Source organism: Schistocerca nitens, chromosome 6 (genome assembly GCF_023898315.1).
Source record: "Schistocerca nitens isolate TAMUIC-IGC-003100 chromosome 6, iqSchNite1.1, whole genome shotgun sequence".
Lineage (NCBI taxonomy): Eukaryota > Metazoa > Arthropoda > Insecta > Orthoptera > Acrididae > Schistocerca > Schistocerca nitens.
The window spans coordinates 474,496,295-474,515,716 of NC_064619.1; the positions used below are offsets into that span (position 1 = coordinate 474,496,295).

Sequence of the window (19,422 nt, forward strand, 5' to 3'; positions counted from 1 at the left end):
TTTCACCTGTTCTACTCATCTGTTGCCTACTGCTCCCTCTAAAACTTCCAACGATCTGTGGTTCTTTCAACTTAACCACGAGCGTTCTCCTTGATTTCCTAACGTTTTACAATTTCTTCAGCTTTAATCTACAGTTCATAACCAATAGAGTAGACATCTGTCCCTGAAAATGTCTTCCAATATAAAATATGATTCCAAACCTTCTGGTGTCTCCAGGTCTCTTTCACGTATGCAAACTTCTTTCATGGCTCTTAAACTAAGTGCTTGCGATAATTAAATTACACTCTGTGTGAAATTCTGCCAGGCGCTTTCCTCTTTATTTCCTTTCCCACAGTCCATATTCACAAAGTATTCGTTGTCCTACTGTCGAATTCCATTCCCCCATCACATTTAAATTTTCATCCCCCCTAACTATCTGAACAATTTCTTTTATCTCCTCATACATTTCTTCAATCTCTCCATTATCTTCGAAACTAATTGGCATACAAACTTGTACTACTGTCATTGGTATTGTCATTGGGTCTATCGTGGCTACAATAATGCGTTCACTATGCTGTTCATAGTAGCTTACGTACTTTGTTATTTGCTTATTCAATATTAATCCTACTCGTGCATTACACCTATTTAATTTTTTATTTATAACTCTATATTCATCCGACTACAAGTCATGTTCCCCCTGTCACCAAATTTCACCAATTACCACTATATGTAATTTCTACCTACCCATTTCTCTTTTTAAATTTTGCAATCTACCTGCACAGTTAAGTGATCTAACAATCCACGCTCCGATCCGTAGAACTCCAGTTTTGTTTCTTCTAACGATGACATCCTCCTGAGTAGTCCCCGCCCGGAGACCGGAAAGGGGGACTATTTTGTCCCCGAAATATTTTATTTTGTTTTTCCTTACTGTGATGGGCATTTTCCTTATCACATAATAATTTTGCATGCAGATAATTGTTGTACTTATACGTACAGTAAAATAATTTTATTTAATCTAATAACTTCAAAAAACATTGTTTTGAAGATTCTGAAGTTTGTGAGTGTCATGTTTCTGTACTTGATGTAGCAAAAACTATGGAATTGGTTTCTTCCGTGAATTAAGTATTATTGCTATTGACGTTGAACTAGACTGTGTGGCTGTTCTCTCTCCAGCGTCATTAACGAAGTCGTTCAGAAATCGATTTGGCTCGACAGTAGCGATCAAAAGGGTGATGGAGTATTTCAGCAAAAGGTCATGTTCTTTACTATTTAGTAGGCAAACGATTCCGGATTAATCCACCATTCAGATGTCCGGGAAGGGACTTCCTGAGGAGTGCTGGTGGTGAGGAAATGATTGGATAGCCGACGGAATGATACGCCTCTACGAGTCAGTGTGGGGATGTGTGAGTGTGATGGGAAGCTGTAAAATGTGAAAAGGGAAATGATCAGTCAGGATGTATTGTGCGTCAATGAATGGATGAAAGATATAGATTTTGTATCAGACGAACTTAACTTCACAACGAAAGCATCAGAAAAAGGTGTAATGGTAGTTGGATTCGTTACGAACAGGAAGACAGTGCAGAGAGTAAGTTACCGTGAACAGTTCAGCGATACGGTTATTCTCACCAGAGTCGACAGCACATTTATACCAACAACAGTATCAGGAATAGGTGCAGACGTCTCAAGGAGAAGGTAAAGAGGCAGAGAAGTTACTTGAGTATACTGAACACGTAGTTCAGAATGTAAATGGACATTAAAATCTGGTACTCATGGAGGACTACAAAGTTATAATAGGGGAAGGAGCAGACAAATGAATTTTGAAAGAATATGGGCGTGGTGGTGGGAATGAGGCAGAATAATGAGTAACTCGGTCTGATACTACATGTCAGCTGGAAAGAGCGAATAAACTGTTCAAAAATTGAGAGAGGTGGTTGTGCACTTGGGGTAGATATACTTGATAAGATTCGAGCTGGATTACACATGCACAAACAGAGATTGCGACATTAGGTATTGGACTGTAATTTGTACCAAGTAAGGTACGATTATAAATTAGTAATTATGAAGAATAGGATTCGTTATGAAGAGAGTCGCTCGGAAGACACAAATTAGAAAAAAAAATTACACGCATTTTAAGTTCTTTAAGGTTGCAGATATGGCGATAACGAATACCACCGTAGACATTTCAGTGGAAAAACGGCTTTCAGAGAAGATGGTCCGACAAATCTGAGTATGACGAAGACGAATGCGAAGAAATGTCGAGTAACAGAAGAAACACAGCAACTGATCGATGAAACAAAAGGCAGGAATACAGTAATATGTGTCCCTTGCGCAGTGGACAGCGGTGCGCGGGAAAACAAGCAGTGGGCTTCTGGCAGGAGGAACAGCAGGTTGGGTGTTGGTCGCCCTCCAGGTCTGGGCCCAGCAAGCAGCAACGACGCAACGGATGACTGAGGCCTGCTGTGGGTCTGCGTGTGATACCCCTTTTTAATGTATTGGTTGCGGCGTCCATTTAAGATTCTTTTTGTCAGCAGTCATTTTTATCCCAACGCCAGATGTAGACGGTTATATAATATCGCAGGTATCATTGGGGCTCGTTTTACTGAAATTTGATTTAGTAGCGTTATGAAGTTAGTCTTCAATTTTTAGCATTACTACATTTTTAGATTTTACTTGCTAGGATCGAGCAGTAAACAAAGTTGCATAATGGTCCACCAAATGCACTTGGTCACAACCGAACCCAGTCTTCCACTTCCCATTGTAGCAGTTGGCTTGTTAAATGCTGGTAGATATAGTATAGGCCTGTTACAGAAACCTAAGGAATGACAAATGCAGTATTGTTTGTTTTTAATGCTGCAGTTTATTGCACTATATAAATTCGCTTTCGTAAAAACATTGTCGCGAATTATTATAATCGATACGATTCGCATTCACTGAATCAAGTGGACAACAGTGCAGTTCATGGCCGCTTGGCGCTTTACTGTAACAGTGTCTAACAAAAATACGCAGAATTGTTACGACTATATTAGACTGTGCTATTATTTCCATCGAAAGAAGTAATCATTTGTATTGGACGTAAGTCTCAAGCGGGACTGCCCAGTACTTAAGTCATAATAAGTGCAATCGGGAGGGGTGGGCTTGTAATCTCCGTACCGTCAGATTTAGGTTGCCCTCAGTTTCACTAAATCACCCTAGGCGAATGCCTGGAAGGTGTCTTTTAAAACGTCATGATCGACTTCCTTCCCCATCCTTGACCAATTAAGTTTTCAGCCGATGTGTACTGATCTTCCTGGAACGTTACACCGTAATTTCTCTTTCATACCTAAATATTAAAACATCGACGAAAACTTCTTTAGCTGATATGCAGTGACTGTTATACTTTGCAAAACAAACTTGTTGAAGACGAACAGCTTTGAGTGGTTTTCAACAATGACTAAGTTACGCACGGATTTCAGAATGTGAGTTAACAGGTTTATCTACGCCAAGACTATTACGCTATAAGTACAAAGGGTTGTCAGAAACAGCACACGCCTTGGGATCTCTTCAGGCATAGTTCTGCTGCAGTACGGATAACAGGTGAGTCATAGTATCCGATGGATGTGGCACAGCAGTTGGAAACGTAGTCCAAAGCTGAGGTACGCGGCACAGTACGATTATTAAGGGCAGGACGTCTGTACTACAAACAAACGTACCGTTTCTGGCGGTAAGTGGACGAAATGGAATGTCATGATTTGCTGTGGTGAAACGGAAACAACGATTTGACCCAAGCCGCACAGACCTGGGTGATACAGAACGGAAGACAAGATCTTGTACCAAGCGATTTCCGTATTTTAGGGAAGCCAAAGAACATATGGAGGGAAAAAATTTTTCAACTGTGAGGACGTTCACAGAGAGGTTCCCTGATGGCTCAGTGACAAGGAGCGGAACTGAACGACTCGTGGAACTTTATTCCCTCTAGGTACAGGATTTCCCATCGTAGTTCACAGAGATTTATTAGCTATGATGGAAAGTACTACTATGTTTTCAATTGCAACCTACGTCCTCAATTATTTGCTAGATCTATTCCAATCTCTGCTCCCTCTGCAGTTCTCTGTACTGCTTCCTCTAGTGTCATGGAAGTTATTCCCTGACGTCTTAATATATGTCCTGCCATCCTGCTCCTTCTTCTTGTCAGTAATTTACTTATGTTGCTGTTCTCTCCGATTCTGTGCAGAACTTCCTCATTCCTTACCTTATCAAATGGTCCAAATGGCTCTGAGTACTAAGGGACTTAACATCTGAGGTCATCAGTCCCCTAGAACTTAGAACTACTTAAACCTAACTAACCTAATGACATCACACACATCCATGCCCGAGGCAGGATTCGAACCTGTGACCGTAGCGCTCGCGCGGTTCCAGACTGAAGCACCTACAATCACTCGGCCACTCCGGCCGGCTCTTACCCGATCAGTCCACCTAATTTTCAACATTCGTCTGTAGCTACACATCTCAAAAGTCTCGTCTCTTCTGTTCTGGTTTTCCCACAGTTCATTTTTCACTATTATGCAATGCTGTGCTTGAAACGTACATTCTCTAAAATTTCTTCATCAAACTAAGGCCTATGTTTCATGTTAGTAGACTTCCTTTGGTCAGAAACGCCCTTTTTGCCGATGCTCGTCTGCTTTTGTTGTCCTCTTTGTTCCATCCGTCATTAGTTATTTTGCTGCCTAGGTAATAGAGTTCCTTAACTTCATCTACTTCGTGACTAGCAATCCTGATGTTAAGTTTCTCGCTGGTCTCCTTTCTGCTAATTCTCACTGCAATCGTGTTTCTTCGATTTACTCTCAATCCATATTTTTACTCATTAGTCTGTTCATTCCATTTAGCCGAGTCTGTAATTCTTGTTCACTTTTACTGTGGGTAACAGTATCATCAACGAATCTTATCGTTGATATCATTTCACCTTGAATTTCAGTTCCACTCAAGGACCTTTCTTTCATTCCCGTGATTGTTTCTTCGAGGTATAGATTCAATGGTAAGGGTGAGATACTGCGCCCGTCTTAAATCGGTTTTAATCCAAACACTTTGTTCTTGGTCTTCGACTGTTAGTGTTCCTTCTTGGCTTTTCTATATATTGTATGTTACCCTTCTTTCTCTTTGGCTTACCCTTATTTTTCTCAGAATTTCGAACAACTTGCACCATTTCACAATGTCGAGCGCTTTCTTCAGTTCGACAAATCCTGTGAATGTGTCTTGATTTTCCTTAGTCTTTCTTCTATTATCAAGCGGCAAAGTCAGTATTGCCTCTCTGATGCCTTTACCTTCCTAAAGCCAAACTGATCGTCACCTGACACATTCTCAATTGTCTTCTCCAATCTTCTGTATATTATTTTTGTCAGTAACTTGGATGCATGAGCTGTTAAGCTGATTGTATGACAATTCTCGCACGTGTAGTCTCTTGCAGTCTTCGGAATTGAGTGTATGATATTTTTTCGGAAGTCAGATGGTATACCGCCAGACCAGAGTTCTATAAAAGTTATGGGGCTTGCTGTAATAATATTTAACTTACGTTTTGAGGTCCCATCGTATAAAAATACGTTCATAAGTCCTGCAGCGAAATATAGTTATGCTTCAATGCATATTTACATTTGTTATCACTGAAAGTCATGAATATTTGCCTTGCATTAATGTGTCGTGGTACGGGTAACGGCACTCTGATTAGTATCCCACTGCTTGTCAGTGAGATGGCACGATGAGGGTGCAATCTTCCTGTTTGTTTGTTTGTCCTTCGATTGTCAATGGAAGAATTTCGGATCCCTATCAGTCTAGCCTGGTTTAGATTATTTATGCTGTCACTAAAGCACTGTAAGGACAATTTTTATTGTTATTATGAAAATTCAAGCTCGATTTCCTTGCCACTTACTGAGTAACTTATGCACTATCCCCTACTAACCTTCCTGTCGACAGGTCGCGAAGCGCTTTCCAATTTTGGTTTTCCTCAATTTCCTGATCCGTCATCCTACGCGACGACACATTGTTGTTGGCAGTTATTTCTAATACACTCCTGGAAATGGAAAAAAGAACACATTGACACCGGTGTGTCAGACCCACCATACTTGCTCCGGACACTGCGAGAGGGCTGTACAAGCAATGATCACACGCACGGCACAGCGGACACACCAGGAACCGCGGTGTTGGCCGTCGAATGGCGCTAGCTGCGCAGCATTTGTGCACCGCCGCCGTCAGTGTCAGCCAGTTTGCCGTGGCATACGGAGCTCCATCGCAGTCTTTAACACTGGTAGCATGCCGCGACAGCGTGGACGTGAACCGTATGTGCAGTTGACGGACTTTGAGCGAGGGCGTATAGTGGGCATGCGGGAGGCCGGGTGGACATACCGCCAAATTGCTCAACACGTGGGGCGTGAGGTCTCCACAGTACATCGATGTTGTCGCCAGTGGTCGGCGGAAGGTGCACGTGCCCGTCGACCTGGGACCGGACCGCAGCGACGCACGGATGCACGCCAAGACCGTGGGATCCTACGCAGTGCCGTAGGGGACCGCACCGCCACTTCCCAGCAAATTAGGGACACTGTTGCTCCTGGGGTATCGGCGAGGACCATTCGCAACTGTCTCCATGAAGCTGGGCTACGGTCCCGCACACCGTTAGGCCGTCTTCCGCTCACGCCCCAACATCGTGCAGCCCGCCTCCAGTGGTGTCGCGACAGGCGTGAATGGAGGGACGAATGGAGACGTGTCGTCTTCAGCGATGAGAGTCGCTTCGGCCTTGGTGCCAATAATGGTCGTATGCGTGTTTGGCGCCGTGCAGGTGAGCGCCACAATCAGGACTGCATACGACCGAGGCACACAGGGCCAACACCCGGCATCAGGGTGTGGGGAGCGATCTCCTACACTGGCCGTACACCACTGGTGATCGTCGAGGGGACACTGAATAGTGCACGGTACATCCAAACCGTCATCGAACCCATCGTTCTACCATTCCTAGACCGGCAAGGGAACTTGCTGTTCCAACAGGACAATGCACGTCCGCATGTATCCCGTGGCACCCAACGTGCTCTAGAAGGTGTAAGTCAACTACCCTGGCCAGCAAGATCTCCGGATCTGTCCCCCATTGAGCATGTTTGGGACTGGATGAAGCGTCGTCTCACGCGGTCTGCACGTCCAGCACGAACGCTGGTCCAACTGAGGCGCCAGGTGGAAATGGCATGGCAAGCCGTTCCACAGGACTACATCCAGCATCTCTACGACCGTCTCCATGGGAGAATAGCAGCCTGCATTGCTGCGAAAGGTGGATATACACTGTACTAGTGCCGACATTGTGCATGCTCTGTTGCCTGTGTCTATGTGCCTGTGGTTCTGTCAGTGTGATCATGTGATGTATCTGACCCCAGGAATGTGTCAATAAAGTTTCCCCTTCCTGGGACAATGAATTCACGGTGTTCTTATTTCAATTTCCAGGAGTGTACAAGTGGATAAGTACAACTGCTGATTTTGTAAACGTCTCAAAGGCAACGCTTCTTTCACAGCTCTATCGCTAGATATTGTTTTCGCCTGTTGCTGTTTACAGTTATCAAAAGCGCTGCCAGGTTTCAGGCATTTCAACGAGTTCTCTCATAGGAGTGTCTTAGGAACATGTATTAAAACAACATGTGTGATGCGGTAATTTTTCCACGCATCTCAGTGTTTATGGCAACATATCTCGTGAAGTATTAGTCGTACAGTGTTGTATTTGTGTACGTATATTCAGCGGCGTGTGTGGTTGATGTTTCCGAAATATGTTGCGAATAGAGGTAGTAACATAGAAGAAAGAAACTTAAACGTCATGCACAATGCGGCAGTTTATCATGTATCTTTGTGTTTGTGATGTCATATTTCGTGAACTATGTCTGCTGTATCGCCACTGCAATACTTCACACCGATGACGTAGGTCTCGCGTTCCAATGCTGAGGCTTCCACTCGTGTTTTCTATATTTCCATCACCAATACGCATGGTCTCAATGAAACTTAACTGTATTTTGAAGGCTGTGAACTCCTCAACTTTAGAAAGACAGATATTACTTAGTCATAATGAAGGTAATTTGTTGTTATTGGCTCGTTTTCGCATTATTACTTCCCACAATTTCTCTATATGAGGTAACCGCAGTTACATACTTTACAAAAGGAAATCTCAGTTTTTGAGAACTGCTCCTAAACGAGATTTCAGTTTGTTCTTATAATACTAGCATTAATGAGAGGTATGCTCAAACCTAGGATTTTACAGTACAATTCAGCAAGCTCTTTCGCTTTCCAAACATGTTCAGTTTAAGAAGAGGAGCCACAGACCTTTCTATTAACAGACATTTATTTTAGGGGATATGGAATATAACAATGGTGAAAAAAATGAGGGCATAAATTAAAGTTCCTTGGTGGTATCACAGAGACACAGCCTGGTAACTGCTTTGGAGCTTTCGCAGTTCAGCGCCAAAGATGTACCGGTGTTTAGGCGGAGACCCTCTTCAATTCCTCAGCGTACTTCTGCCTGTACGTGCCGGTGGGGTCGTACTTGTTCTCCAGCGGTGTCCACAGGTCGGGCTTCTCCTTGATAAGGAACTTGATCACCTTCTCGGCTCCAGCCTTCTGCTTCTCATTGCACTTGGCACAGTCGTCCGTCAGTGCATCAGGAATGGCAGCTGTTAACAGGCAAGGAACATAATCAGAAATATAAGGGCCATCAGAATACTGTTAGATGGAAATGCATCATGAGATTCATATCCAATGGGAACATCCCCTTTTCTGAAAAGGTGAGTATTCACATTCATCTCGTTAAAGGAATCCTACTTTGTGAAAATGTAGGAACAGATTAATACCGATGGTCGATGTGAGATTCCTTCACATAGATAATCTGCATCAGATATATAGTGCAGTGGAGCTCATAAAGTATAACTTACGCCGCAATAAAAATTTCATACATAAATGATTGCAAGTATAAATTTTATTGTTAAAGTCCCGCTGTAGTGAACAAAACATTGCGCTGCTGAATAAATTTTGTATCTCCCAAATCTCAAATCAGTATTTATCGTAATAGATAAGTGTTTCCAATAACAATGAGGTTTTTTAGACGTGTTTTTTTTTTTTTTTTTTTTTTTTGTGCTGCAACGGCAAACCAGTATTATTCACTCTCTGAGTCTCTATCTAATATTTGGGAGAGAATTAAATGTGTACGTCTTGTAGTTAAAGAGGATATCCAAAAGGTCTCTCTATCTATTCGAAGCATCATAATTTGGAAGCTATTAGAGGTTTACTTTAAGACTTTTAGCAGGTCTCGAAGCTTTTTTATTCTTTATCTTTTGTTGCAGATTTGAATTTGAATCAGATCAAAATGGCAACCGATCATGCCAAGATGCAGTTTGTCCTGTGGCGTGCAAAAGCAAATCTCTAACAAGGGTTCTGCGGAATTAGGACGCCAGTATGGGAGTGCATCCCAGTCAGAAACAAGCAAGCATAATGAGACGTCTTAGAAACTTAGAAAAGACCAGCATTGTCGAAGAATAAACATGAAGTGAACGTCCTTCAGTGTATCCAGCTCGCGTTGTTACAGTACAGCTGCAGCACTCCATCTCCAGCATGATAGTGCCAACATTAGACTGGAGTTTAAAAGTGCAGGTTGTTCTGAACGATGAATATTCTGAGATGTGGATAGGTTGTGATGATTCTATCACATCGGCTCCTCACTCTCCCGCTGTCACGCCGTTAGAATTCTTTTTGCGGTGTTACATTTGATCCCGTGTATACAACACCTAATGACGCTGCTACCGATGGTGCACGAATCGATGGATCAATCAGAACTGTTGATGCTGCAATGTTGACCCATGAATGGGAACAGCCGTAATATCTCCAATGTTTACATTGACGTTTCAGAGGTACTATACGTTCTACAACAAACCACGATGCTCTGTCTCTAACAATTTCAAAGTTATTATTTTCTGAAATGTTAGCGGGGATTTACGGACATCCAGTACGTTATTGATAATCGTGGTCATGGATGATTCTGTAAGCTGTAATTGCGAGTGTGTCAAGTGGTATTTAGAATATGTGCACTAACCAGATCAGTCCTGTATAGAAACTAATTGAATATAATATACTTCTTTCGTATCCAAGCACTCAAATAAAGTGCAATTTTCCCAACAGACCTTTTTGAGCTTCCAGTTGAGAGGTGTATGTCACTGGATTCCTATTGTGATTCAAGTACAATCTCTGTCTAGACTATGCATATTCTAGATAATAGATATTTTAATTTTTCATGAGTATTTTGTATCTACAGATATTTGTTATACAAAGTAAAATACTTAGGAGGAAAGTGATATTTGATACGCAGAATAACTCTGTGAACTAGTGCAAAAGCGTATTATAGGCCGAGACATTCTCATGTTAACAGAAGCATCAATAAAAGAAAGAAGAAATATAAGGAAAATCTTACAAAATAAAAAGTAAAATAGAGAATAGTAAAAAGAAGGAAGGCAAATACTATAGAGGAAGTCATAGTTTTGAGTACATTCGCCAAATAATTGAGGACGTAACTTGTAAGTGCTTCTCTGAGATGTATAGGTTAGCACAGAAGAGAAACTCCTGGCACGCTGGATGAGACAAGTCAGAAGATTGATGAGAGAAAGGTTGATGTTACTGGCATGGTATGTATGAAGTAGGTTCTTAATGATCAGACTGCATGGAACTAGCGTATAGATAGCACTGAAACTGGAATTCTTTCAGTACTGAAAGCGGTGCACACCTTCTCAATTGTGCCTAAACGAGAAATGTATTAGGAAGTAAACACATAAGCAAATAACGTAAGCATCTAAGTCAACAAAACGAGCAATATAAACACTGAAATCTCATCACTATCTATCAGCATTGTAAGTGAAACTGACACCAATGCATTGTGGTCCGTAAGGTATTACAAAGTGCAAGCGGTTATACGAAGTACATTCCTAATCTGACTAGAACAGATTCATTGTTTAGCAGAGACGAAAGGGATTTAGAGAATAAAGAGAAAGATAAAGGCCATGTAGAAACTGTCACACATTTTGAGTAGAAGAATTACACTTACCCTTAAGCTCCTTCCCGTCAGGGGTGCAGGATGCATGGCTGTCTGAGAGGAGACACTCGTGGTACTTCTTCAGTAGGCGGTCGTTACGCAGGATGTCGTCTAGGTCGATGTTGTCGTACTTGGTGGTGTACGCGGCGGCAGCTGCCACCAGGCACGCCAACAACAGGGCGATAGTGCACTTGTGCATCGCGGCTGTTAAGAAAGGTCCCAACTGTGGCTGTGCAGTGATGTGTCGACCACAGCGTAAGCGGCGTCATATATACCAGCTGTTCCGCGCATGACGTCACAGTGTTTGTCTCCGCACAGACTAGGGAGTGGTGGTGACCTCGACTGGTCCACGCACGTGATCGTTCCTCACAGTTGGTACCCAGTTAGGCTGGCAGCCGCTTGAATTCTCAGTAGCGTCATCACCTTGACTTCTTACTGGGAATTCCTCCGCCTCCTTTGTTGTATAACGTACCACTTGATTTCCTATTCTGAGTTTTCTGCTGACGTATGAATCACAACAGACCAGACGGAGGAAAAATGTTGGATGTTGAATTAAGTAGAACTTGTACTACTTGTAATGTTCTATTGACAGCCGCAATACTGCAGTACTCCACTAACAAGTCTTGAAGATATACAGACCTACTTCCACTGTGGCACTACAGATCTGAGACTAATTCATATTTACGGTATTTTAGGTAATGTAAATGTTTGTAATTAAATTTTATCAAATATAGATTAAATGGCAGAGAGTTGCTTGACAAAACACTTAGTAAACTAAACTTTTTGTTAGTGAAGCAAAATTTCTCGACATAAGCTCCATTACATTCCATGTATTTTTATTCCATGCTTTCAACTCAGTGTAAGACTCCTTTGGAGATCAGCTGATAGGCCACCATTGTTCGACGACACTGTCGTTCTCCAAGATATTTTCTGAGTTCAGAAACGGGGTAAGGTCATCAGCACCTATCTACAGAGTATAGCTGCCTTATTAGCCTCTCGATATTGTTATTTGTGATCGTTTCTGGAGGACTTGTTCTGTTTTATGAGCCGTCATCGCCAGTAGCTGCGACTGCACCCCGAAACTGCACTGCCACTGCTTTCATAGCTATCTATAGGAATGCGCTGCAAATTGCAACAATCGCACTCACAAAAATGTTTCAAGGGACAAAAGAAATTTGTAGTGATAATCGGAGTGAATGGATGATACATGGCTACAGATCTACAAACGTAAACACGTATTATTTTATGAGGTTTACTTTACAAAATCGTGTTATGTTAAACTGGATAATTCCTTACTGCTTACACGTATTTTCAGACTGAACTGGAAATCTCATGTCTTTTACATATACTACTGATTGGACTTAAATTATATGAAATGTAAAGAAATTCGTTTTACGAAATGTAACGGTGTAGTAGACGTTTTTACGCCACTTGGTCACTAATGACACGAAGAACGACGACATAGTTACAGAAAAGAAATGAAACGATAATTCGGCATTGGTTGCCGGGAGGCCGCAACTGAGGAAGTTCGGCCGCTGGGTGAAAGTCTTATTCCAGTCGACGCGACATTGGGTGACTTGTGGGTCGGTCATGATGATCATGATGAAAGTATGATGAAGACAACGCAACACCTAGACCACGAAAGGAGAAAATCTCTAATCGTGCCCGGTATCGGGTCGCTACATGGTAGCCAAACATGTTACCAATCAGCTAAGTAGACAGACGCCATAGCTACAGTAATAAATAAGCAAACGCTGGGGGATAGTAATGTTGATTGCTTAATGGAAATAAGGTTCACCTATGAAAGAGGATACTTGTGAATCTCTTGTTGTGTCTATGCACGAATACTGATAACATATGCAATAACAACGGTCACTGAACGGCCGAGGAACAAGCATAGAGTAATTTCTCAACTGAAGTAAGTTACCTATACGCCACTTCTGTTGTAGTTAAATGAACAAGTAAACGCAAGCGATTTCTGGGAATCTGTTCGATCCTACTTCGGGTGTTAGTAGACGTACTTTAGCTGGACCATAGGTGGTGGTGATATAAATAAAGTGAAATTTTTCTTCAGCTCATGGGTACATTGAAATCTGAACAGGTCAACTCCAAGAGAAACACAGTTATTCCGCGTCTGATATATAAGGAAGCAACTTTCACACGTTCTCCCAAAACGTAAATGCCCCTGAAGCAGGATTCGTTATAGAAGAGATCGACATCCAAAAAGTTACATTTTTGTTTTCCACGACCCTTCCGTATGATAACTGACGTGTCCGCCAATGGCAGGCACAGGTAAACATCCTAGGTATACGAAACTAAGAACATTTATTGAATACAACATCCACAAAAATATTCCCGACAGTGAAACAAAATAAATGATGGTTCTTCAATAAGTGAAACAAAATGCATGTTAGTAGTTCAGTAAGTAAAACAAAATAAATGATGGTTCGTCAATAACGGAACACTTAGACTTCGCGAATCACAATGTAAATGAGTAAGTTCAGTATTGCTTGAAAGAGCTACACGTGCTTCAGTGAACACAATTTTAAAATCTTAAAAGCTTATGTTATAAACAGTGACTTGAGTTTCAGTAGTCACTTGCTCTTTAATGAACAGAGTCTTGAAGTTCTAATACCTGTTGGTTAAAATTTCAGATTTAAAACCAAAGTTCGAACTGATGTTTCACCTTAAAAACAATAAACATTGAACAACTCTTAATGTGTACTTAACTGAAGGAGTATTGAGAGCAAACAGTAATGAAATATTTAAGTCCAACAAGGAGAGAAACTTCTTGAGTGGTTCTAAATCGTCAGCTAGGAGAGCCTCAGTAGAATTATACCAAGTATCAACAAGCACATCGCTGGTTCGTTAGAGTTCCAGCTGAGAAGGTGGCGAGCTGTCCAGAAGTTGATGCCCCTGTCCTTGGAACTGCATAGTGGAGATGTTCAGGTTGCTCTCTGTGATGGAACTGCTCTCCGAAGCTCGTGCACTGGCCCAAATAGTTGTCTCACGGACTGAAGGTTTAGGCCTATTTATGGCACATGACAGTGTGGATGCATGAAGAGGTGCTATTTGCCAGTGACCTCTACCATCGCCATTTATGCTGCCTGGTGAGGTAGCTGGAGTGCTGTTGATGCCCTCTATTGGTTTAGCTGCGAATTCCCAGGGTTACGAAGTACCATGTCATCTGCACTGTAGGGAATGAGCACGCTACAACACGCACAACGAATAAATTGTACATGGTGCGATCGGCGCCTGATTTCTAGTGTGTAGTGATAGTCCTCTCCCCTCGCCTGTGACGATGTTCGACAGAAAATTGTCACGATCGACTTCGTAATGTGCAAGTGATTCCACATCGATTGTCCGTCGCTACTATTCACGACCTCTGAGTACACCAACTTCTGGGCGAATGTATCAGCACTGACAACAGAGACGTCTAATTGTGCAGCGAGGTGTTTAACTGTGGTCCATCGATCACTTCGAATGAAACATGCCCGACAGGACAGGCTTCCTGCTTTCATATAATCTCGAATGAGAGTGCCTGGACGTCCCAACACAGCGGAAGTCACAGCTGTCTGCGGCCGACCGGCACCCGGGAGTTCTGGCAGGCTTGGGAAACCTTGTTGTGATGATGACAGACCCCTCGCACAACGACTCAGCGTGGTTTTTTTCACTGCCAGGCCTCCACAGAAACTCTTCTGGCTCCTATGAATATCTGCGATACTCTTAGTTGTCGCCAAAAGAAACCCTATGATAGCTGTCCGTTACAGAGACCATTTTGAAGTCTACGAAAAATGCCACCGCTACGGTCGCAGGTTCGAATGCTGCCTCGGGTATGGATGTGTGTGATGTCCTTAGGTTAGTTAGGTTTAAGTAGTTCTAAGTTCTAGGGGACTGATGACCTAAGATGTTAAGTCCCATAGTGTTCAGAGCCATTTGAACCATTTTGCCACCACCTTTCGGGACTACATGAAACTACAGGGGCTGAAGTGGGAATATTTTACGAAGTCGCACAACAAATTCTGCAATTTTTCATCCAGAAATCACCGAGAGAAAAGTGTTGCATTGAAACGTTCCCGTCTCCTCTATATTTCTTTTGTTACGCAACCTTCCCTTAGGATTTCTATCTCCATCTTAATAATAACAAATGAAATCTTCCCTTTGAAATTAATTCTCTTTCTCAATAATAATAGAGGCAAAGGAGGAAAAATGGGCCCCTGCTGGTATTATGGGCCCCCTACATATTTGGAAGTACAGGCCATGAATTCTAGCGGAGAGCACATGAGCTACTAGAACTAGTTGCCAAACTTCACTGTAGAATGTGCAGACGTAGTAGCTGTCAAAGTTTGTGAGTAGTTATGCTGTGAATTTTTGCGCTGTCCTCAAAAGTTTGAAAGGTTAGTGTTTATTTGAGTAAAACTCAAATTTCTAACATGTTATTACTAAAACTAAGATAAGGTACGTATTTGGCTTGTTGTTGGGATGCCGTTTCATATTAATTAACGTCGGTTGCGAACCAAACTAACCGTAGGCAAAATCGTTTTTCCCAAGGTGGCGAGGGTGGATATATGGGCCCCGTAAAATCAATCAGATTTTATGGGACCATTTACAAATATTGCTACTCTTTATGTTTCAGATGCCTCGAAGACATCTTGTACCACCAAAAAAATCGAAACGGCAATCGTGGGACAAAGCAAATACGTCAAATGCTATTGTAGCTATTAAAGAGAAAAAAATGCGGTTGAAAAAAGCGGTTAAAGTGTACTCTGTCCCTCGTTCTACGCTCCAAAGGCTTTCACGAATCGATAAACCGGCCGAAGAAATAGTTAATATTAAACTGGGCCGTCCACCGGTTTTACCACAGGGACTTTAGGACGAACTGGTTAAATATCCTCTCATTATGGAATCCAAATTCTACAGCCTTACCAGAAATGACGTCAGGCGCATGGCCTACCAGCTTTGCACAAGAAATAAAATCCCTCATCCATTTGTAAACGGCGAAGTTTCTGGTCGAACTTGGTTTGACCATTTTATGTCACGGCACAAAAATATTCTGTCTATTTTGAAGCCATCCGCAACTTAGATTTCACGTGCTAGTAAGTTTAATAAACAAGCTGTCGACAATTTCTTCAGTTTACTTGAAGCTGCGTTCAGTAACTACAAATATCCTGCAGACAGAGTTTTTAATGTAGACGAATCAAAAAATGGCTCTGAGCACTATGGGACTTAAGTGCTGAGGTCACCAGTCCCCTAGAACTTAGAACTACTTAAACCTAACTAACCTAAGGACATCACACATATCCATGCCCGAGGCAGGATTCGAACCTGCGACCGTAGCGGTCGCGCGGTTCCAGACTGTAGCGCCTAGAACCGCTCGACCACCCAAGCCGGCAGACGAGTCAGATCTTAGTGTCGTTCAAAGAAAAATTTCTCGTGTCATCGGCCTGAGGGGAAAAAGGCAAGTTGGTGCATTATCTGCAGCTGAAAGAGGATCACTTGTAACGTGTAAAAAGATGCTTATGTGTGTGACTATTGTGAATAGACTAGGCGTAGGCTGTGAAAATCATCCCACCAGTAGACTAATTAACAATGTTCAGAGTGAATCTTTCTTTCATTATACACAAAAATTAAATAAAATTATTTTTTCAAATTTTTGTTTCTTTTTATTTCAAACTACCTTGGGGCCCAAATTACCAGCACAAATTCTTGACGCAACAAAATGCAGACTATGAGGAAAAATAAAATTTTGTTTTAACTATTAAAAAGTTGAGCCAGAACATGTCGTAACTATTTGCAGGACATGCTAGAGAAATGCTTTGTTAATTTCAGGTGATTATACTAAAAATAAAAGGTGTTATATAAAAAAAAACAAAGTGGGGGCCCATTTATCCACCCTTACCTCTAATAAGTGTAATCTTCGCATACAAATTTAAATGCTGCTTATTGAAAGTGATTTGCTGATTATTTCGACGAAACATAGAATGTGTTGTCGTCGTGGCCCTCAGTCGTTACCTGCAATAAACCAAAACTGTTCCTTACCTTTTTTACTGGTACTGGATCGCCATCTGACTGCTACATCGAACTGATATATGAATATACCTACTCTGTTTTACTATACTCTATTAGCTGCTGGTGGGCTGTCATAATAAGTGGCAGTATGTATTACCAAAGCTGACGTTATTCTTTAACAGCAAAGCTGACATTATTCTTTAATTAATTTGACTGAAGTTACGCAATTCATAGTTAAACGTTTTATTGACAGCCATAAAATTTTGCAAAGTTTTACGTTGATGGTTTTTGGGATGGATTATAATCAGTAATGCAATATTGCAGGCAAAAATTATATTCTGAAAACGATTCTTCATATATTTACTGTTGGTAATGAAATGATTTTACAAACGTTCAAATGGGACTTACTTTTTACATTAATTTTACAACTACCATTGCGCAAACATACCTTCAGTAGTTTCGAATTTCTCAAAAAAAAAAAAAAATAAATAAATAAATAAAATAAATAAATAAAAAAAATCAGTAATATTAGTTCCTCTTACGATAATAGTTAGCTGATGTCTCTGTACATCCGTTCATAATCTCTTGTAAATCATAGCTGGTGGCTGGCAGGTACACCGCTCCTCTCAACGTCACGCTTCAGACCTGCTACCGACTCGCTTCTCATCTCGCTTACTACTGACTTTCTACGAAAGCTTAAGTGCGGTCTCTCCCGCCAACAATGCTTTCTGTTGCAGACAATCCCTGCTACCATTACAAAATGTATCAATGCGCGGTCTTTCCCGCTCTTTTCTTAAAATGTATCCATACGCGGTCTCTCCCGCTCTTTTTAAAATTATATCAATGTGCAGTCTCTCCCGCCAACAATACTTTGGTGCAGACATTCCCTGCTACCACAATTATTTCCAAAGTGACAAATATAAATTATTCCTACTTAATCCTATAAATAAAATATAAACATGTTTCATAAATTGTTGTTTGAAAATAGACAATAGAAATATACACGTCTTACAGCATTACTTATTGAACGTACTTACCTGACATCGTATCCTTTGCACATAAGGTTTCGGAGTCGCTTGGAATATAATTATGACAGCATATTAACAGAGTAAGGACCTCATTAACATCGATTTCATCACGTCCCTGTGATGCAGAATCATAAAATAAGAAAGGAAAATTAGCTTCCTTCTTTTCCCTTTAAAGCCCATGTCACACAGAGTGAGAGGTGCCGTACGTTTTCTTGACGGCTAGCACGGCGGCTCACAAGCTGTCGCTCTTCACTGATAGACTGCCTGCCAGGACGGAGCTTCACACTTCTCAGATGATAGCTCTGGTACCGTTCTCCTTGTAATGGTTCTTTGAAGGAAATCTGCACCTGCCAGTCAGATGGGTTGCTCAGCACCAAAGGTGACGGCAACATTGTTTTATTCCGTACGTAGGCCCTTGAATCAGACCATTTTTCCACCAAACTCCTGGCAGCAAACTTTACACATGTAGGCAGCTTAGGCAGAAGAGATGGCCGTACCCACGACCTCCTAATCAACAGTAAGGCACGCATTCGAGAAAACTTACAGTGAAAATTGCTGCCCATGATTCTGATTCACGAGCTCGTCAAAAGTAGTTAACATGTGCATGACTCTTCCCAATAATCTTTCCAAACCCAAAAGACATGTGTCTTCGAATTGTGGCTGCTTGTTTCCTCATTTGTTCGCCGCATAAAACAAGCATCATGGTAAATGCGCCAGCTGGGAATTTATTCGTTCATCGAGCAGGTCCCACAGAGAAGGAGAACATACATGGTTGAGAATCAAGACAAGATAAACATCAACAAATCGTTATAGAAACCCAATCCTTCCACTTTGTTAACAATAAACTACCATTATACTTTAGATTCGTGACCGAGTGGGAACGACACATTGCTACGTGTGAACCAAGGTGGCCAGAAGAATGGACTTTATAAAGTCAATGAATAAATACAGTATAACAATCGTCTTCTGGGGTGTAACCTGGTACAGAGTCTTTCACTCTTCAATGAGCAACCGAACGGATGTATGGGACTGTGCATATTGTGTGGATGACGAAATAAATACAATATCTCTTATCAACTCGTCGAAAATCCAAGTTCTAAACTGTTCACAAGTTCTACATCAGCTTCGAGTCCCCATGTGCTACTGCACGAAAAGATTTACCCTCACATTACACATCACAAACACTTCAATCAGCCCCCGTAAATTGGTTGGACTAACAAGTTTGGCTGTGTTTCATCAATGAGGTGAGAACTTACATTCCTCGCAATGTAGCGAATTTTCAACAAAAGTATTTAACATAAAACAAGCAGGCCGGATTTGCTGCACCAAAATCACGTAAAC

The 19,422-nt window shown here is 41.7% G+C and overlaps 2 protein-coding genes across 2 annotated transcripts in view; both read right to left on the reverse strand.

Moving 5' to 3' along the window:
* Positions 1-19,422, reverse strand: part of LOC126263728 (allergen Tha p 1-like) — a 76,064-nt gene that overhangs the window by 23,305 nt on the left and 33,337 nt on the right. The gene's annotated exons all lie outside the window — the stretch shown is intronic.
* On the reverse strand, positions 8,297-11,278 carry LOC126263725 (allergen Tha p 1-like). The gene is made up of 2 exons (XM_049960882.1): positions 11,057-11,278; positions 8,297-8,642 (listed from the first exon to the last, which is right to left on the reverse strand). The coding sequence occupies exons 1-2, from the start codon at positions 11,241-11,243 to the stop codon at positions 8,452-8,454; spliced, it is 378 nt and encodes a 125-aa protein (XP_049816839.1). The 5' UTR covers positions 11,244-11,278; the 3' UTR covers positions 8,297-8,451.